This window comes from Typopeltis vanoorti, chromosome 16, assembly GCF_054136105.1.
Source record: "Typopeltis vanoorti isolate ZY-2024b chromosome 16, IOZ_Tvanoo_1.0, whole genome shotgun sequence".
In the NCBI taxonomy this organism is placed as follows: Eukaryota; Metazoa; Arthropoda; class Arachnida; order Uropygi; family Thelyphonidae; genus Typopeltis; species Typopeltis vanoorti.
The window spans coordinates 58,146,168-58,168,842 of NC_143564.1; the positions used below are offsets into that span (position 1 = coordinate 58,146,168).

The window sequence follows — 22,675 nt, forward strand, 5'->3', positions numbered from 1 at the left end:
CAAATGATTGTTGGCTCTGTACTAGTTAAAATATATTATCAAATGTTAATTTTAAGCTGATGTCAGTGGTCTGCAGATTCAAATGCCATCATGAACATAGATTTTATGGTAAAAGTTTCCAGACAAACTGATAGGTTTTGGAAGTTTATTAAGGTGTTAAAAAAAACTGCATAAAATAAACTTATTTTATGTTATGTACCATTTTTATAGTATACATATAATTATTGAAAAAATCAGTTCAAATTCTGCTTAATAATATCAATAATGCCAACTTATAAGAATTTTCATCATTGATATTTTGTGGCAAAAGCTTCTTATTCAAATGTCAATTTCACCATACTGAAAAAAATGGAAAATTTTTCTCATTATTATTTTCTTTTTTTTTTTCTTAGCATCTTGACAATGAAAGTTCAGGGTGCATCCAGTTCTAGTCATCTGAATTACTGCTCCAATACTCACGAAGATGGCAATGATGACTCAGTTATAATAGAGGCTATAATTGATAAATAGAAAGAAATGAAAGTTGGAGGAGGGGGAAAAAACAGTTGCTCTTTACTTTTTTATTAGAAGTTATGGAATTGCTTCCCAGTAATGTATTCCAACACAAAACATTCAGTGGATGCAACAAAAGAAATGACCATATAACAAATATGATCCAAGGAAACACTTTTTGTGGAGGAAAGGGTAAATTGATATCAATTAAATAAACCAAATGAAAAAAATTAATAAATAAAAAGGCTTTAAAAGTTATGTATGAAAACAAATAAAATACTCTCATGAAAGGCTGGATGATTGTGAACAGCATTTATTATAAAAGCTTACAGCTGTAACTACCACGTGTGACTAATTTAAACACTAAAATAAACAGCTACACTCAATGTTTCATATCCTCCCGAATTTTTGATACCGAAAGTTATTGGTTGGGGAAGGAGGAACTCGTTTACATTTGATTTAAATGACTGTATATTGTATTCCTTGGGAAACCCAATTGGGGGGGTTCACAATACAACAGTTGCAGGGATGAAGGAAGAAGAAAAGAAACTTGTTCTGTTTGTTTCTAGGTGCACTGTGAAGGGATGTTGAGCAGCAGCTGCATGTGTTACAAAACGAGCTTGGTACTGAGTGGAGGAATTATTAATGTTATTTCAGACAAGCATTTTCCATGGAAATATTTGTAGAATATACATATTGCAGAAATCAACCATCTGTGCAAAAGTGGGGGAGGGAAGTGAGTTAGTAAGAGATGGATCATTAATAAGTCTAATTGTTCTCCTCTGTGTTGAGTCAAGTATTTTGAGGGAGCTTTTAGGGTCTCCACCCCATATGTGAGAGCAGTATTCGATAGCTGGGTGGATTTGTGATTTGTATGATGTGAACAGTTTTTTTGAAGCTGAGGATACAATGGTTGTGATGTGTTTATTCCAGGAGAGGTTTTATGTTAGGGTAATTCCAAGAAGAGAAATCTCAAACTGTCTGGAAATTTGGGTATCATCAAAAAGAATACTGGGGGGAAAAATGATTCTTTTTTATGAGAAATAGGACAGAACTGGGTTTTATTAGCATTGAAATCGATGAGGTTATCTGAACCCCATTGGAGGATGGCTTGGAAATCAAAATTGAGGGTGGTGGTTGATGTTCTGTATGTTGAAGTGAGTTGTGTAGGGAGGAATAAAAGGGAGGAGGAGTGCATTGTGCTATCATCTGCAAAACTGTGTATTGGGTTGGAGGTCAGCTGAAGTAGGTCATTGATATATAGCATGAAGAGGGTTGTTGAGAGGATAAGGAGCCATCCACCATCACACACAGTGTGTACTTCCATAGAAAGCTGTCATTCCAACTACAGAAATCCTGGGACAGACTAAATGATGGTAGTTTGCTTAGTAAGCCTTTGTGCCAGACCTGGTCGAAAGCTTTGGAGATATCAAATGCAACCACTTGAGATTTGCCAAACTTCTCCATGGCATTAGTCCAGAGATGGGTGACATGTGAGCAGATCTCCTGTTGATCGGCAGCAATGGAATCCATACTGGCGGTCATTTATTAGGTACTTCAAGGTGATGTAAGAGTTGGGAATTGGTTTTTTCCATTACTTTAGACAGGACTGAGGTAAGTGAGATAGGGTGGTAGTTGGATGCATATTCGAGCATATAAAAAAGTATACTGTTATCAGTTTGGATACAAAGTTAAAAATCATATAAAAATCCAGTTTTAAGATTGTTGATGACACACATGAATTTAAATTAAGTGAGTCAACAATAAGAACAATTTCTAAAGATAAGGATAAAACTAAAGAAGCAGGTAAAAATGTTACTTCCTTCTCGTCAAACAGTTTGTATTTATGTGTACTATAAATAAAAGTTTTGCATTATTTCATTGAAGAAATCATTTTTATTCAAAATAGAATAAAAATGATTTCTTTCGTGACATTTGTACACTGCATAAGAAACAAGTCGATAAAAAAGTCAAAAAGAGGTGGGGAAAAAGATATTCCCCACTTAATATGGAAATCCACTTTACACAGATTTCTTGGAAACTCATCCTCTGCTTAAAAAAAAAAGGGGGGGTTCCATGCTTGAAGTTCATAGAATTCCATTTGATAAATGGGGTTTATGCTTTCATTGTCAGCATTGAATGGATTACTGAACATGCTTATGCTTGGTTTGGGTTAATCACCATATATCTGGTGGTTGTAGTTGGTCAAGAGGAATGGATAAATGGAAATGGAATACTGTACAGGGAGGATAGTGCAGGGTAGGTCATTATTCACTTACTCACATTTTATATTACAGTGGCAGCTGAATTGGATAAAGGTAACGGGTTTACAGTGATACTGCTCGACTTTGCAAAGGCCTTTGATAGGATACCACATGGAATTCAAATTAATAAACTGCAGCACATGCGGATGGATATAGAGTTGGTGAGATGAATAGGAGGGTGGTTGATGGAGAGATATCAGAGAGTAGTTTATTCAGACATAGCTAAAAGAAAGCTTGTGACTAGTGGTGTGTCACAGGGTTTTGTTCTTGGACCACTACTGTTTAATTTGTTCATTAATGATATGGGTCAAAGCTGTATAACTGAGAGGAGACCTCCACATAGCCTTTAAAGGAATGCGGAAAACCGACCAGGGCTTCTGACCTAATGTCCAATCCTCACCTTCTCGTGGTGCACCCTGTTGGGTATCTACTTTGATACTGAACGAACGAGGATGGGCTGGCAATTTGGGATTTAGCCGACCAAATTGTATTCTTATTGGTTAAACCAAAATAAAAAATGATGGTACAACATGACAAAATTTCATGCCGGCTGGGGCGTCGCCCGGTTAAACAAGGCCCCCGTTGTTTTTGCCAGGGAACCAGGGCGAACAGCGAAAAGTCAGCTACTGGAACAAATCTGAAAACAAACCCCAACTCAACATCACCAGAGTTAAAGATCGGTACTATCAACGTAAGAAGCCTGAATGGCAAAGAAATGGAGCTAGCTGAGGAATTAGATAAGTACCAGATCGACATAATAGGGGTGACTGAAACAAAAAAGACCAAAACTGGTGAGATCTTTCTGAGCAATAAATACAAAATGTTATATTCAGGCAATAACAATCAAGGAAAAGGAGTAGCCATAGTATTCAACACAAAATATGAGGCTAATCTTCTTGAATGGCAGTCAGTCTCAAGTAGAGTAATGTGGGCAAATATGAGAATGGGGAACTGGACAATGAGACTTATTTGTGCCTATGGTCCCACAGAAGGCTCTACTAAGGTAGAAGTGGAGGAATTTTTTGAGGCTTTAGAAAAAGCAACTGACACAATGAAAAAGGAAAAGTTGGTCCTTGTTAGGGATCTAAATAGTAGAGTAGGAAATGATTGTGAGACATACAAAAATATTTTGGGAAAATTTGGAGAAAAGAGCAAAGCTAATAATAATGGCAAATATCTGTTGGATTTCTGCTCAGGACATGGACTGGTTATTACTAACACCATGTTCCAACATAAAAATGTGCACAAATTCACATGGAGAGAAGAGGCTAGGAATAAGAAAAGTCTCATTGACTATGTTATTGTTGATAGTGATGTTTTCTCCCTGGTGCAGGACACCAGAGTGTACAGAGGATTTGAAATTGGAAGTGATCACTATTTAGTCTTGAGCAGGATAAAATTGAATTTCATATTGAAAAGAATAACATGTAAGAAAGTTTTAAAGCGAATAAAAGTTGAGCAGCTCTCAGATGTAAACTGTAGACTAAAATACAGAAATATTGTTGAAAAGAAAATGAAAGAGTTTGAGAACAGGAATCAAACCTTGGAGATTCAGTGGCAAACTCTGAAGGAAACATTGATTGATTCTGCCAGAGAGGCATGTGGTGAGGTTGTGTGCAAAGATAAAAAAATCAGAACTCCCTGGTGGACACAGGAAGTTAAAGAGGCAGTGAAGGAAAAGAAGAAAGCATATCAAAAGTTCCTGGCAAATAAGTCAGCTTTTACTCTTACAGAATACAGAGACAAATGTAAGAAAGCTAAACAGTGTGTAAAACTAGCTAAACAAAAGTCATGGGAGGACTTTGGCAAGAATATAGAAAATAAATATCAAGAAGGTGGCAAAATATTCTGGAGGTTGTTGAAGAAGCTTAGGAATGGAGGAAAGAGTGCTGTAAAAGGAATTAGAGATGATAAAGGTGAAATGAAAACAGGAGAAAAAGATATCCTTGAAGTATGGAGTAATTACTTTGAAAAACTGCTAAATGAAACAAGCAGTGATGACAGCACAGTGATAAAAAACACTGACCAGGCATGCAGTCAGGAATACATATCCATACTTGAAGTAGAAAAAGCCATCAAAGGCTTGAAATGTGGAAAGGCAGCAGGAGTAGATGATATTCGACCAGAAATGCTGAAGTATGGTGGTATAAGAGTCTTACAGTGGCTGCACTGCATAGTTCAGAAAGCCTGGACAGAGGGACGAATTCCTGATGATTGGAGTAGAGCTCTCATAGTACCCATATATAAAAAGGGAAATAAAACTGAATGTGAGAATTACAGAGGTATTTCCCTACTGAGTGTTCCTGGCAAGATCTATGCAAGTATACTTGAGAAACGGTTGAGAAGAATTGTGGAAGAAAAGCTTGGTGAAGAACAAGCTGGATTCAGGCCAAATAGAGGCTGTCAGGATCAGATCTTCACTTTACGACAAATAGTCGAGAAAGCATGGGAATATAACAAAGATCTGTATTTAAGTTTTGTTGATTTGGAAAAGGCATATGACAAGGTGCCAAGAGAGAAGCTATTCAATACGCTGCAGTTATATGGTGTCAATGGGGCATTATATCAAGCAATACTTAGTCTGTATTTGAGTTGTGAGTCAGCAGTTAGAATTGAAGGAAGTACAGGAAGATGGTTTAATGTTAAATCTGGTGTGAGACAAGGATGTACATTATCCCCTCTGTTATTCATTATCTATATGGATCACATTATGAAGGAATGTGGTATTAAACCTGATATCAAAATTGGAGATGTTAATGTCAGCTCTTTGCTTTATGCGGATGATGTTATACTTCTAAATAAATCCGCTACAAGTCTGCAAGATTCTCTGACTAAATTGAATAGCTGTTGTAATAGATATGGTATGAAGGTCAGCAATAAAAAGACAAAGACAATGAAAATAGGCAGAATCATTGAAAATGTCAACTGTGTTGTGAATGGAGAACCTGTGGAACAAGTAAAACATTTTAGCTACTTAGGCACAATTTTTACTGAAGATGGTAAACTAAATATAGAAATAGACAACAGAATCAGCAAAGCTGGTATGGTGGGAAGTCAATTGAATAAATTCATATGGAATAAGAAAGAAATTAGTCGGAACACTAAATTAGCTGTATACAAAACTGTGTTCAAACCAATTTTAACTTATGGATCTGAGAGCTGGGTCAGAAGTAAAACACTTGACCAAAGACTAGAGACCGCAGATATGAGAGTCCTGAGAAAGATTAGAGGCGTGAACAGATGGCATCAATGGCAATATCATATTAAAAATGAGGATATTAGGAAAGAACTTGACATTGTCCGCATCCAGGAATGCGTTAGCAGAGCTAATCTCAGATGGTATGGTCACTTAAATAGAATGGGAGAGGAAAGATTAGCAAAACAAGTGTTCTCTGCCAGGTTGGCAGGAAAACGACCCAGAGGAAGACCAAGATATAGGTGGATTGATACGGTACAAAGTGCCTTAGACGATAGAAATATAAGATCTGATAATGTTGGAGTCTTGACAAGTAACAGACTGATTTGGAGGAAAATTGTAGATAGGAAGTTAGTAATGATGTAATTTTTTCATGTAGTACTGTCATATCCTGTACACCCCTTGAGGGTACATGGCAGGAATTTGATGATGATGATGATGATATAGGAAAGGATCTGAGAGGAGCTGTTCAGTTATTTGCCAATGATGCAAAGTTGGGTAGAGCAATAGTTAATATAGACAATAGGTGGAGAAGGGATGATATGATTAAGACATTCAGATTACTGAAGGAATTTTTACAAGATTAATTCAGAGGAAATTTTTCAGAACAGGTGTGTTGGTGGGAGAACTAGGGGCCATCGATGGAAACTGAGTAAGAATATAGTTAGCAAGGGTGTTAGAATTACGTTTTTTTCTGGACAGTGGTGAATGAGTGGAATAGGTTGCCAGTCTGTTATGGATGCCATGACTGCACAAATGTTGGATAGTTAATTTTTGACATGATGTTTAAGGCCTTCCTCAATGAGTCTAAGGACTCCTTGGAGTTGCCCATAATAATAATAATCTGGCATCAAATGCATCTGAAAATGTTTGGACTTTTCAATATGCAAGAACATAGGTTTCTGTCCCCTTAATTAAATTCATCATTTTCATAATCTTGTCCATTGTATTAGATTGTTCCAGCAAAAACCTACATAATGCTTGTAGGTAGTATACAATGCAGTGTAATATTTGAGATTTTATTCCCTCCCTCTGTGTGCACAATTATTTTGTGATGAAGTAAATATTATAGTTAATATTTATAAAAAAAAATAAGAGTTTATGCCTATAATCATGTGTTGTTGGTTAATATGATTTAGGGACCACAGAATGTTCTAATAGAAATGATAAGGAAGAAAATTCAGGAATATAACTTTCTGAATTTTTTTTTTTTCTTATGAATGTTTATTCTTCAGTTGGAGGGCTGCAAAATTTTATTCTGTGTGGCCCAGGGCTGCCAGTTGGACAGCACTGATATAGATAAACAGATGTTAGTACCCTTTAAATATAATTTTAAGAGGCACTTTACTTATTTCACTTGGATTTTAAAAACGAAGACCACAGTTTATTAAAACTTTTTTTATACATGTTTAGCAACAAGCATTAAATTCACTTATTTTGAAAAGAATTAGACTGCTATTGCAATATTAATTTTTATTTTATAAATATCAGTTGCATAGACTTATGAGATTTCAGATATTTTTAGCCTTGGAAAATTATATTGAAATGATAAATGAGAAATTGTATGGAGAAGTTTTGTATGACACTGTTCAGTATCATATAAAAGAGATGTGTTTTGCATTATAGGAGATACTGAGATAGGAGTGTTGGTAGCTTGCTCCACCTTTGCAATGAGTTGCCCTGGTGTTGTACCCCCTTACCCCAGTCCTGAAGATACTTTCAGGCACAAACTTTGTTTGCTCACACTTGGATAAAGGATTAAACTAATTTTATTATACTGTTCAGTAAGTTTAATGAGTTTACATGCCATCTCATTTAAAATATGCATCAAGATTTCCTTATTCAGTGAAGTTCAAATATATCTAATATTGATTATTGTTATTTCCAGCAGAAACAGTTTCGTTGGTCTATAGATCAGTTAGCTGTGTTGAAGCCTGCTGATATTGATGAATCTTCACAACAGCATTGTCAAGGGTGAGATTGAAATGTTAATCTCTGTATTATGAAATGGTAAATATGTGGTAATTTACTAATGTAGTTGAGTCCATTTATCACAAATCTAAGTGGTATTTTCATTCCAGTCACATTGTCTCTTTATATTTAATGAATAAAATATTTATATCATTCCTACACATATGAGGTTGTAAACCTATATCCCAATAATGCCATTTGTGGGCTAGATTGAGAAGGAAATATTGATGTCATTTTTGACAGCTGGAGGTTATAGTCTTTTGGGAACAAACACTAGGTTGGAAAAGTTGAATAGAGGAAATGAATGATAAGTTGGTTTTATGGTCTGAAGTTAGACTATATTTGGATATAGTATAATAATGATGGATGTCAGTTCAGTAGAATAAAAAGGCATAATATAGAAACAAACCGTCTCTAAGCAGTAATTGAAATGGAGTGATGAAAAGGATTAGAAGTAGAGTAATTGTAGAATTTGGAGAGTGGTAGAGCTATCAGATGAATGCGAGAGAATGATGGAAGAAAATATTAAGCCAGAATAGATCAGAAAGAGAGGGTTGTGTGTTTGTCATTTGAGCAGGGAATATCAGATTGCATGAATATGCAAGCACCACTCTTATGATGGGAAGTTTTTTCCTTATCTGCCGTACTGTTATAATTATTTGTGTTGTAGTAGCTAGTCTGTGGAACATCTTTCTGCTGTGCTTCTGAATGGAGATGATTTTGGATTTCTGTAGTATGTTCAACCTGCCTTTGAAGACTCAGATGCTCTGTAGATTATACATAGCATCAGCTACTCCAAGGCCTCTGCTAAGCAAAACTATATTTCACCCATCAGTGGAGGTCCATTTGTCACCAGAGCTAGAAATCTAGTTAGCATTTCTTCCAACTAGGGCACATATGCCAACTGGACTTCTGCTTCTGGATGGATCGGAGGAATGAATTAAGATATAAATTTAATTTATTCTTCATATATAGTTTAGGAAAATGGGAAAATTCATGAACATAACATAATAACTGTTTGGCTCTATATTTATCATTTTACTGCCTACTTACAACATTTTAAATTCAGCAGTGCCTGTTATACCTCTACTTTGACTCATTTACTGCTCTCCCCCAAGCCCAAAAAATCATCAATTTCCTGATATCCTACCAAGGGGTATTCAGGTTACTCTGACAGCACTACATGCTTAAATTTCCATTATTATTAATCTCCTATCAACAATTTTCCTCCAAATCAATCTGTTACTTGTGAGCACTCCAATATTGTTTTGGAGTGCTCACATTTCGAATGTTTCATTCCAAGATGGCAGGAAACAATCAAACCACAAATATATATGATGGTACAACACAAAAAATGACAATAAAAATCTAATCTTTAATCCTTGCCAACCACACTTTCACTCAACTTCTAGGGGTAATTTGATATTCTTCTCTTAATTTGTGGGGGAAAGGTTATTAAACCTTACTTCTTCCTCCAATACGTATTTGACTCCAAACTCTGAGATTCAGGAGTGACAATATGGAATTCAAATATAGAGATGTCAAAATATGAAAAATGGCCTGATTGTAGGGGTAATTCTATCAATAAGTGTAATAAAATGTCTGCTTCAGCTTTGTAAATTTAAATTTATGAAATGTCTCGAGTCTCAAGCTGTTTTTCCTCCTAGGTTTTGAGACAAGAAAGATTCAAAATTTTCCAGTGAATTTCATCCTACTAATTTCTGGGACAGAAACCCTACTCATAACCATTGGGAGTGCCTGTTAATGTGCATGTTTTTAGCAGTCTCAGCTTTGTGGAAAATCTTATTGATTTACTTTTTCATATTTTGCTTTTTTTTTATATAAGATTTTTTCTCTTTTTTTATAGTCTAAATTGTGTATCATATTGTACCCTAGGTATGAAGTACCTCATCTCTTCCATGGTGCCTCTTCATCTTCTTCACTATTGACTTTGTCATCTGCAAGTTACAAATTATTTATTTTTGTACCTTGAATTGAAATTCTCCTCATATCATCCATGACATCCATTTCTTTTCAAAAGTATGATAAAGATGCTCAGTGATACTGAGTCTTCATCTTGTTCAGTAATGACTATGTCATCTACCTCAGTGCTTCCCAAACTTCTGGATGTCAGGGCCCCCTTTGCAAAAATTAAAATATTTCACAGCCCCCCTCGAAAAAAATCGTAATAGAGATATATTATTATTATATTTATTGTATTTATATTCAATACAAAACATACACAGCGAATATTGCAAAAATCAAATGCATATATTACATTTTTTGCCTCTTACTGTTTGGTTCTGAAGACGATACGGTCTGTTCTGGTAAAATATGAAATACTGTCATTTTTTTTTTAGTCTGTTTCTGATTGTTCGCGGGATTTTTTTTTTATTTTTTATCAACCACTTATCCATCTCAGGGTTAAATTTTTTTACGTAGAATAGATCAAATAATATCACCACTTACCAATACTGGCACACCACAGACTGATAACATGAAATTAGTGAATATTACCTGAATAGGGAATCCCCGGACCAGGAAGATTTTTCACTTTTGTGACTTTTCTCCTTTTACGGTAATTAAGCCTAACGTGAAACAGACAGCAAAGGCAGTCTGTTTATTAAAACGTGCATATGATTGGTGCAGTATTAACAAAAGATCGCGCAACCGAAAGATAAAAGCATAGCTGACAATTGAGTTGAAATGCTAACTCTCTTCAACCGAATTCCATATGTGAAACTGCCAAAACATTTAATATATATATATATATATATATATATATATATATATATATATTACTTAGTTTTAACACTTTTACGAATTTTAACACGTTCGGTTGAATTTTATTGCTGCCTTGGGAAATCGAACTCGCACACATCTAATTAATAACAATAGTTTTTAGTTAGATACTATGTTTGCCCATGCAACATATGGTTTTGTTTCAGTCTATACAGCATAGTTTCTGTATGAGGGGACATGTGATTCATTAATTAGTGTGTTTTTATCCCAGTTGTCTCTAATTGCACTATTTGTTGAGAAATATATTACACAGACTCCTCATACCTTATTCACTGGCATAATAAAAGTACTTATTTTTATTGCCTCTGCAGTATAGTGGCTCTTAGGGAGGGCGTGTTGTTTACCACTGCAAGCGAGTTACTATATCCCCACATGAACTTGTTTAAACTTTTTTTCATGTGTGAAGTATATGCGAAACTTTTATTGGTAACAGAAAACTAGCTCGGATGACAGTGATAATATAAAACGAGTTTTGATATGTATATAAAGTCGATATCAACAGTCCCTGATTACGAATGCATTATGAAAGGTACAGAAAGATTTGGAACTTCCCTGGAGAACATTCGAAGTAAATACAATTAACCACTGCTTTGAAATGAAACATATGAATAAGCAATATTTACTGATATTCGTTAAGCGCCGAAATATGCAGGAAGCAAAGTTTGTGAACCAACACCAATATGTGAATTTTTCCATGAAAATATAAAAAATAACAAAAAAGAAATAATAAAAGTTAAATATGTTTCTTTTAAAATAAAAAAAAATATACTTAGTCTTAAAACATTTTAAATTTGTTTTCATTATTTCACGGCCCCCAAGGGGGCCGCGGCCCACAGTTTGGGAAGCGCTGATCTACCTCTACATTGTCATTAATATTCTACAATAAACATATCAGATTCCTGTCCAATACATAAGATTCAAATACAGTTCATGCCACTTGCTGATCTGTAGTGTCATATATTCTGAAAGTCAACAAAGCAAGCATGAATATTTTTATGTTTTGGTGCACAGTACTTCTGTCTCTTCTAAATCGTATTTTCTCATCTTCCATTAGTTATTCTTTCTGTTAATATCGTAAGTACTTTTTATATATGACTCACTAAAGCAATTGTTCTGTGGTGTTTGCAGTCCATTTTGTTTCCATTTATGCGAATGAATATTAGAATTGATATTGTCCATTATTTTGGTACTTGCCCTTTGTCCTGTGCAGTATTATAGTATTATACAACTGGCACAGTTCATCTATGATCACCTCACTACCATATTTCATCATCTTCCCAGTGATCTCAACATTCTTGGATTTTTATGATGATTCAGATGCTTTACAACCTCAATATATATCTATTTCTCCCTCAGCTCATCAATTAATTGCCTTTTTTCGATCCCCTGGAGGTCACCCTGAAACCAGATTTGGAGATTCTCAAGAAATATTTCAAGTAGGGGCACCTAAAGCCAGACCCCACCAAAACTGTCCACACCTTCCATCTTAACAATGAGGCAAACCACCAACTCAACCTAATTTTCTGTGGCAGCCCAGTCCAGCATGATCCTTATCTGCAATACCTGGGAGTGAGCCCAGATAGAAGTCTGACCTACAAAAATCATATTTGTAAAGTAAAAGACAAAATAAAAATGAGAAACAACATCATCTCAAGACTAAGTGGAACTAGCTGGGGTTGCAAAGCAGATCTCAGGCTTGGCCCATGTTTACTCTACTGCAGAGTGCTGCACATCAGTCCGGGAAAGAAATGCTCACACAAACATTATTGGCTAGCAGTGCTTTCCAACATAGCCCCACCAAATATATGAAAAAGGTAGGCTTTACTAAAAGAACTGGAGAAAATCGCAAATAAACTCTCTACTGCCTCTCCACTCGACCCTTTCAAACCTGGCTGAAGTCAAGGTACCCATTCTGGGACATAACCAGCGCCTTTTTGGTCCAGCACCTTTTACTCATGAGATGTGGAACCAACAATGGACTATGAACTTACCAACAAATGACTCTTGTGAAAGACCCCCTGCAACTTCCAGTACGGTTTCATCCTTCCTACAAGGCTATGGATGACTATCAACAGAATCAGGATGAATCAGGGCAGATGTGACTCTCTCCTACATAAATGGAATATGGCAAGCATCCCTTACTGTGACTGCACCTATATTCTACAGGCTGTCAAACATCATTAGTGACTTCCCCTTTCCTGCTTCCATGCTGACCTGCAGGAGATGTTGAGGTCTTTTTGGACCTCAACATCTCCCTGTGTTGGTTTATATAACTCTGAGTAGTATCTTGTCTATCTCTATCCTCTTTCTTTGTTTATCAAGGTTTCACATTTTTATCTTTTATGAAGTTCTGCTTTAGGCTCCATTTCTTGTTGATGTTTTTGATCATCATGTATACTTCTCTTAGTATTTATTTCATAGTATAGTCTGATATCCTTTCACTGGTCCTTTAGTCATGTTGATTTGTCTCTTCTGTCTTCTTCATTTTATTGCATTTGTCTCTATACTCTTCTTCCATTTTCCTAGAAATCTCTCCTAATCTTTAATGCTCTTTTTTCTTGAATTATTTTTAATGTCTCCTGTGGGATCCACCTCTTCATTGGCTTCTGTCTCCGGGACTGTTTGTTCTTTTTTTTTTTTTTTTTTTTTTTTTATGTTTGGGCACATATACAGGAGGTTGGCTGGTCAACCTATAGTACATTAGTACCGTATATGGGTGATGGGTTGCGAAAGGAGAAACTTGTTTACATTTCATTTGAATGCCTGTATGTTGTATTCCTTGGGAAATACATCTGGGGGAAAACTGTTCCACAGTACTGCAGTAGCAGGGGAAACTTGTTCTGTGGGTTCGAGGTGTACTATGAAAGGATGTTTGGCGGCAGCTGTACGTGTTCCAATGGGCTTAGTACAGGGTGAGGGAATTATTGATGCTTTTTCAGATGAACATTTCCCATGGAAATATTTATAGAATATACAGATTGCAGAGGTGCTTAAGGGTCAAAGCTATACAACTGAGAGGAGACCTCCACATAGCCTTTAAAGGAATGCAGCGAACCGACCAGGGCTTCTGACCTAATGTCCAATCATCACCTTCTCGTGGTGCACCCTGTTTGGTATCTACCTGGATACTGAACAAACAAGGATGGGCTGACAATTTGGGATTTAGCTGACCAAATTGTATTCTTATTGGCTTAAACCTAAATACAAAATGATGGTATAACATCACAAAATTTCATGCCAGCTACGGCGTCTCCCGGTTAAACAAGGCCCCCATTGATTTTACCAGGGAACCAGGGCGGACAGCAAAAAGTCAGCTACTTAGTCAGCTTGTGTTTTCAGATTCAACCCAACTGAACATCTGGTGATGTTGAGTTGGGTTGAATCTGAAAACACAACCCAACTCAACATCACCAGAGTTAAAGATTGGTACTATCAACATAAGAAGCCTGAATGGCAAAGAAATGGAGCTAGCTGAGGAATTGGATAAGTATCAGATCGAAATAATAGGGGTGACTCAAACAAAAAAGACAAAAACTGGTGAGATCTTTCTGAGCAATAAATACAAAATGTTATATTCAGGCAATGACAATCAGGGAAAAGAAGGAGTAGCCATAGTATTCAACACTAAATATGAGGCTAATCTTTTTGAATGGCAGGCAGTGTCAAGTAGAGTGATGTCGGAAAACACGAGAATTGGGAACTGGACAATGAGACTTATTTGTACCTATGGTTCCGCAGAAGGTTCTACTAAGGTAGAAGCGGAGGAATTTTTCAGGCTTTAGAGAAAGCAACTAACACAATGAAAAAGGAAAAGTTGGTCCTTGTTGGGGATCTAAATAGCAGAGTAGGAAATGATTGTCAGACATACAAAAATATTTTGGGAAAATTGGAGAAAAGAGCAAAGCTAATAATAAAGGCAAATGCTTGTTGGATTTCTGCTCAGGACATGGACTGATTATTACTAACACCATGTTCCAACATAAAAATATGCACAAATTCACATGGAGAGAAGAGGCATGGAATAAGAAAAGTCTCATTGACTATGTTATTGTTGATAGTGATGTTTTCTCCCTGGTGCAGGACACCAAAGTGTACAGAGGATTTGAAATTGGAAGCGATCACTATTTAGTCTTGAGCAGGATAAAATTGAATTTCATATTGAAAAGAATAACATGTAAGAAAGTTTTAAAGCGAATAAAGGTTGAGCAGCTCTCAGATGTGAACTGTAGACTAAAATACACAAAGATTATTGAAGAAAAAATGAATGAGTTTGAGAACAGCAACCAAACCTTGAAGATTCAGTGGCAAGCCTTGAAGAAATTCCTGATTGATTCTGCCAGAGAGGCATGTGGTGAGGTTGCCTGCAAGGATAGAAAAATCAGAACTGCATGGTGGACACAGGAAGTCAAAGAGGCAGTGAAGGAAAAGAAGAAAGCATATCAAAAGTTCCTGGCAAATAAGTCAGCTTGTGCTCTTAGAGAATATAGGGACAAATATAAGAAAGCTAAACACTGTGTAAAACTGGCTAAACAAAATTCATGGGAGGACTTTGGGAAGAACATAGAAAATAAATATCAAGAAGTTGGTAAGATGTTCTGGAGGTTGTTGAAGAAGTTTAGAAATGAAGGAAAGAGTGCTGTAAAAGAAGTTAGAGATGATAAAAGTGACATGAAAACTGGAGAAAAAGATATCCTTGAAGTATGGAGTAATTACTTCGAAAAATTGCTAAATGAAACAAAAAGTGATAGCACAGTGGTAAAAAAACACTCAACAGGCATACAATCTGGAATACATATCCATACTTGAAGTAGAAAAAGCTATCAAAGGCTTGAAATGTGGAAAGGCAGCAGGAGTGGATGATATTCAACTAGAAATGCTAAAGTATGGTGGGATAAAAGTCTTACAGTGGCTGCACTGCATAGTTCAGAAGGACGAATTTCCGATGATTGGAGTTGAGCTGTAATAGCACCCATATATAAAAAGGGAAGTAAAACTGAATGTGAGAATTACAGAGGTATTTCCCTACTGAGTGTTCCTGGCAAGATCTATGCAAGTATATTTGAAAAACAGTTGAGAAGAATTGTGGAAGAAAAGCTTGGTGAAGAACGAGCTGGATTCAGGCCAAATAGAGGCTGTCAGGATCAGGTCTTCACTTTAACGACAAATAGTCGAGAAAGCATGGGAATATAACAAAGATCTGTATTTAAGTTATGTCGATCTGGAAAAGGCATATGACAAGGTGCTGAGAAAGAAGCTATTCAATACGCTATAGTTATATGGTGTCAATGGGGCATTGTATCAAGCAATACTTAGTCTTTATTTGAGTTGTAAGTCAGCAGTTAGAATTGAAGGAAGTACAGGAAGATGGTTTAATGGTTCTGGTGTGAGACAAGGATGTACATTATCCCCTCTGTTATTCATTATCTATATGGATCACATTATGAAGTAAAGTGGTATTAAACATGTATCAAAATTGGAGATGTTAATGTCAGCTCTTTGCTTTATGCGGACGATGTTATACTTCTAAATAAATCTCCTACAAGTTTGCAAGATTCCTTGACTAAATTAAATAACTATTGTAATATATATGGTATGAATGTCAGCAATAAAAAGACAAAGACAATGAAAATAGGCAGAATCATTGAAAATGTCAACTGTGTTGTGAATGGAGAACCTGTGGAACAAGTAAAACATTTTAGCTACTTAGGCAGGATTTTTAGTGAAGATGGTAAATTCAATATAGAAATAGACAACAGAAGCAGCAAAGCTGGTATGGTGAGAAGTCAATTGAATAAATTCATATGGAATAAGAGAGAAATTAGTCAGAACACTAAATTAGCTGTATACAAGACAGTGTTCAAACCAGTTTTAACTTTTGGATCTGAGAGCTGGGTCAGAAGTAAAACACTTGACCAAAGACTAGAGACCGCAGATATGAGAGGCCTGAGAAAGATTCGAGGCGTGAACAGATGGCATCAATGGCAATATCATATTGAAAATGAGGATATTAGGAAAGAACTTGACATTGTCAGCATCCAGGAATGCGTTAGCAGAGCTAATCTCAGGTGGTATGGTCACTTAAACAGAATGGGCGAGGAAAGATTAGCAAAACAAGTGTTCTCTGCCAGGTTGGCAGGAAAACGACCCAGAGGAAGACCAAGATATAGGTGGATTGATACTGTACAAAGTGCGTTAGACGACAGAAATATAAGATCTGATAATGTCTTGACAGGTAACACTGATTTGGAGGAAAATTGTAGATAGGAAGTTAGTAATGATGTAAATTTTTCATCTAGTACTATCACATCATTTACACCCCTTGAGGCTACATGGCAGGAATTTAATGATGATGACAGATTGCAGAGACCAAGCGTCTATGTGAAAGTGGGGCAGTGAGTTGGTGAGAGATGGGTCATTTATTGGTCTTATTGCGCTCCTCTGTATTGAGTTAAGCATTTTGAGGGAGCTTTTTGGAGCCCCACTCCAGATGTGAGAGCAGTATTGAAGACTGGGCGGATTTGTGACTTGTATAGTGTTAACAGCTGTTTAGAGGTGAAGTAGCGTCTTGAGCGAAAGAGAAAACTTTGTTTTTTGGAAGTTAAGGATGCAATGCTTGTGATGTGTTTATGCCAGGAGAGGCTTGATGTCAAGGTAATTCCGAGAAGTGAAATTTCATCTAGTCGAGAATTTGAGTGTTATCGAAAACAGTGCTGGGGGAAAATGGTTCTTTTTTGTGAGAAATAAGACAGAACTGGGTTTTACTAAAGTCGAAGTTGACAAGGTTATCTGAGCCCCATTGGCAGATGGCTTGGAGGTTGGAATTAAGGGCAGTGGTGGTTGATGTTCTGTGGGTTGAGGTGAGTTGTGTAGAGTAGGGTTTGTCAAATGAAAGGGAGGAATGTAATGTGCTGTCATCTGCAAAACTGTGTATTGGGTTAGAAGTCAACTGAAGTAGGTCATTGATATATAGAAGGAAGAGGGTCAGTGAGAGAACTGAACCTTGTGGGACCCCAGCATTAGTTGGATGGTGAGAGGATAGGGAGCAGTCTACCATCACACATAGTGTGCATTTAGACAGGAAGTTGGCAATCCATCTGCAGAAGTCCTGGGTCAGGCCAAATGATGGGAGTTTGCTTAGTAAGTCTTTTTTGCCAGACTCGGTCAAAGGCTTTGGAGATATCAAGTACAACTACTTGGGATTCACCGAATTTCTCCATGACGTTTGTCCAGTGATGGGTGATGTATGAGAGTAGATCTCCTGTTGAGCGGCTTTAACGGAATCCATACTGGTGGTCGCTTAATAGCTGGGTACCTTCAAGGTAGATTAGGAGTTGAGAGTTGATGACCTTCTCCATTACTTTAGACAGGACTGAAGTGAGTGAGATAGGGCAGTAGTTAGGTGGCAGTGATTTGTCACCCTTTTTAAGAATGGGTTGAATATAGGCCAGTTTCCAGGTTTTGGGATATATACCTGTGGAGTAAGAGTGTGTGTATAGGTGACATAGGATAGTGTTAATAGTTATGATAATATTAATTATTATTCAATCTATCTTCAGTTTTATGAGATTTCTCTATAATAATTATTTTTAATTTTCGAGTGCTTATATTTATTTATTTAATCCCTTTATAGAGATGATCTCTGTTCAACAATTATTTTTTTTAAATTTCCTAGTGTACCTATATATTATATTTATTGCACAAGGGTTCACTCTAATTAGTGCAATGACCTCTGTTTTTACTATTGCTTTCAGAATCCAAATAATCACTGACTCAAGACCAAAATACAAAATAAACACATTTAATATAACAAAAACAATATATATACACTTCAAACAAATATTACATAACTAACTACAAATTTTGGATGCAAGGCCTTTTAAAAATAAACTTACACTTAAGACTTGACTGAACACTTTGTTTTTACAATGACAAAATGTTCATGGCCAGTTTCTCTCTCTCTGTCAAGGCCCTTTTCCGAAGATGTATGACTTTATTCTTCATTTTCATAGGAACTTTTCTCATCACTTATGTAGACACATCAATTCTTCCTGACTCAATTCTGTCTCTTTTTAGTAGAAATAATAGTTAGATCCGGCGTCCTTAATACAGATGAAACTTCTTAATCAGAATTTTCTCGAACATTCCTTTAGAATGTAAATAGCAATTTCTTCTTTTATTCACTAATGCTTATTTACAGTCTTAACTCTTCCACTTTAAAAAACTCACAGTTTTATGATTCCCTTTTTCGGAATCTACTACTAATCTTCCAAGTAGCGTTTCCTCCAATATTCCTTTTAAAACGTATATAGCAATATTTCCCTTTTATTTATCAATACTTATTCCACTTTGAAACTTCATAGTTCCACGATTCCTTTTTCGGAACATACTATTAATTTTCCTCCGACTGTCACATAAAAAAAACTTAAGTTCCTCCAAATCTAAATATCTGCCGGCTTGTGTTCTAATTTCTTCCCCGAACGCTCTCCTGTTTTTTCTCCGTTACTACGATACCGAGCACCTTTTTTTTTCCCCATTACTTAGATACCGAATGCTCTCTTGCCAGCTGTCAATCACCCATCAACCTTCTCGACGAGCATGCGCACTCCATGAAACTGGCAAGCAAGAAGTTAGGTATAATGGATGACACGCAGATTACATTAGCGACAATAGAATGTCTTCAAAAAACACAAACACTTAATAATTCTAAACTACAATAAAATTCCTTTCAAGTAACACAACTATTCAAATTCTGGTAAATACATAAATTTTTTAACTTCTTTACATTTCACTTTGACAAAAAAATTTCAATAACGAGCACATCACAAGTGCCGACAATGCATGTTATGAAACTAAAACTAATAAACATTCTAACAAACAATACGTAAAAATATTCAGAATTTTAAATTATGATTATTTTTACAATAGGAGTCAGTTCCGATGCACAGACCTTCAGAATAATTGGAGGAATGCCATCAGGGCCAGGAGACTTTTTTGTGTCTAATTTAGACAACAGGTTTGTGATGTCTTTTTGGCAAAAGGATATAGGGGACATTGTATGTTGGGCAGTTGGAATGACTGGAGGGCATTGGAGGCAAAGTGTGATGCCAGGAGATTAGTTTTTTCTATGGGTGATGTTGCAATTGAGCCATCTGGGTATGATAGAGGTGGGAATAGTGTAGGGCAAAAGTTATGGCCAATTGCCTTGGCAAGAAACCAAAAGGCATGGCTGCTGTTTGGACAGGCTGTAAGTTTCCTGCTTTTGGCCCATTCAAATTCTGTTTTGGAAGTATTGATAATTTTCTTGCATTTGTTTCGGTCTTCAGTATAGACATTGAATGAGGATGGGATTCTTGATTTGAGCCAGTTGTCGTATGCCTGATTTTTCATTTGTACAGCCTTGGCACATTTTTTGGAGAACCAGGGTTTAGTTAGGAGATGGCAGGTCTGAGCAGTGTTCTGCTACTCTCTTGATTGCATACAACACTTTGTTTTTTATCTTACATTTCCCTTTCTGTAATAAATTTCATTTCTTCCTCAAGCACTTTCCTGTACACTTTCCCCCTTGATGTTCTTATTCTCTGCCTTTGAAACTGTGTGCCTTCACTTGTTGCTTGAGTTTCAACTTGATATTGGTAGTCAGTAAGTTGTGATCAGATTCCACGTCTACTCTTGAAATGTTTGACAATGCTAAACTGATGTTGCCCATCTCTTGTGTATGAGTATTGTGCCAAGCACATTCTTTGCTAGGTAGCCACCAATTCTGCAATCTTTTTGCTGGAATTTTGTATTGCAGATTACCATGTCATGCATCAAGGAAAGCTTAAACATTCTTTCTCCTGCCATTCTTTTCTCTTTCCTATCCTTTGTTGTCCATCCCAATCTCCTTCAGTGATTAGTATATCTTTCTTTAGTACTAATTTTAAAATTATTTCCAAGTTGCTCAAAATCACTATTTCTTCTTCAGTACTTTCTGAAGTGAGTGAATAGACCTGGACGGCTGATATTAAGTGGTCTTGCTGCAAATCTTGATATTATTATTCTTTCATTTACTGATTTGTATTCTAATAATGCTCCTCTTCCTCTTTTACTGAAAAGAAATCCAACTCTTGCCTTATGTTTTATATTATTATCAAACCAGATAATTCTTCCACATCCCATCTTCCTTGACTGCCATTTGCATCTGTGCTAATTTAAGGACATCACATCGGTATCGCACTATCTTGCAAACCAAATAAAGCTTGGAGCCCATAAAGTATGGACATTCTACATTCCTATTGATAGCATGTCTCTTTCTGGGTTTTAATCTAATTGCACTTCTTTCAATAGCTGACTTGTCGATCCAACCCCGATCACTCAGTTGGGTATGTGGACCTTGTTTATCCAGGTGATGTCTGAGCTAGCATGTTGTACTTTTCTTTCATATTTCCGTCAGCACATCACTCATCTGACCAACCTTAATGGTTCTTTCAACTACCCCTAACCTGGGAAGCAGGCACTGTTTGCATCTGCCCACTATGGATCAGATGTTGCTTGGCCCATGAGATATATTTCATTTCCCTCCTGTCACTCGTATGAGGTGTTCCCATATCCACCCAGAGGCATGCCCTTAAGGGGTTTCAAGCTCTCCCAAGGAAACCTCAAATGTATGCATTTATATATCATCATCATAATCATCAATTTCCTGATATGTATCTTCAGTGGATGTACAGACTACTATAACAATTTTTTTTGCATGATTTATAGTATTACTAATCTCCTATCAGTTTTCCTCCAATTCAGTCTATTACTTAGCACTCAAATATTATAAAATCTAACATTTCAGTCTCCTAAAGCATTTCTGACTGAATCAATCCACCTAGATCTTGGTCTTCCTCTGGGTGTTTTTCTTCCCATCTTTGCATCAAACACTGTTTTTAAGACCTTTCCTCTTCCATTCTGTTTAAGTGAACATACCACTTTAGATTAGCTCTACTCACACATTCTTGAATGCTAACAATGTCAAGGCTGGATTAGATGGTTTCAATGGCAGACTTATATTAAAAATGAAAATATCAGAAAGTAACCTGACATTGTTAGCATTTCAGAATGTGGAAGCAGGGCTAATCTAAGGTTGCAATTTTTCTCAGAACTCTCATATCTGTGGTCGCTAATATTTGATCAAGCACTTTATTTCTAACCCAACTCTCATATCCATAACTTGAAACCGATTTGAACACTGTCTTGTATGCAGTTAGTGTTTGGACTAATTTTTCTCTTATTCCAAATAAATTTATTCATTTGACTTCCTACCATACTAGCTTTGCTAATTCTATTGTCTATCTCCATAATTAATTTGCAATCATCATTGAAAATTGTGGCTGAATAGCTGAAATGTTTTACTTGTTCTATAGGTTCTCCATTCAAGATGCAGTTGATTTCAATATTTCTGCCTATTTTGATTGTCTTTTTATTGCTGATATCCATACCAAATTTATTACCACAGTTATTCACTTTAGTTATGGAATCCTATAGACTTATACTGGATTTATTTAGGAATAAAATCATCTGCATAAAGTAAAGAGTTGAGATTAACTCTTTGAGATGTTAATCTCATATTTTATGGTTTAATACTACTTTTTTTTTTCCCATAATGCAATTCATATAGATAATGAACAAGAGTGAGATAGTGAGCATCCTTGTCTTACATCTGATTTTATATAAAATTCATCTCCCTGTTCCTTTAATTGTAACTGCTGACTTACAACTTAAATATAGATTATATATATTGCTGTGTATAATGTTCCATTTATCCCATATAATCTTAGCATTTCGAGAAGCTTTTCTCTGTGCACCTAGTCTTATGCATTTTCCAAATCTACAAAACTTAAGTATAGATCTTTCATATATTCTTGTGATTTCTCAACTCTTTGTTGTAAAATGAAAATCTGATTTTAACAACCCCTATATGGCC

General features: G+C 36.1%; 1 protein-coding gene across 2 annotated transcripts in view; it reads left to right on the top strand.

Annotated features, from left to right (window-relative positions):
* bora (aurora kinase A activator-like protein bora) overlaps window positions 1–22,675 on the top strand; it is a 123,119-nt gene that overhangs the window by 15,977 nt on the left and 84,467 nt on the right. The window contains exon 3 of one of the 2 annotated variants that reach the window (XM_090406464.1): window positions 7,841–7,926. In XM_090406464.1, coding sequence (XP_090262590.1) covers window positions 7,841–7,926 — 86 coding nt within the window. Of the gene's footprint in view, window positions 1–7,840; window positions 7,963–22,675 lie in introns of both variants that reach the window. The other variant, XM_090406465.1, reaches the window with a different exon arrangement.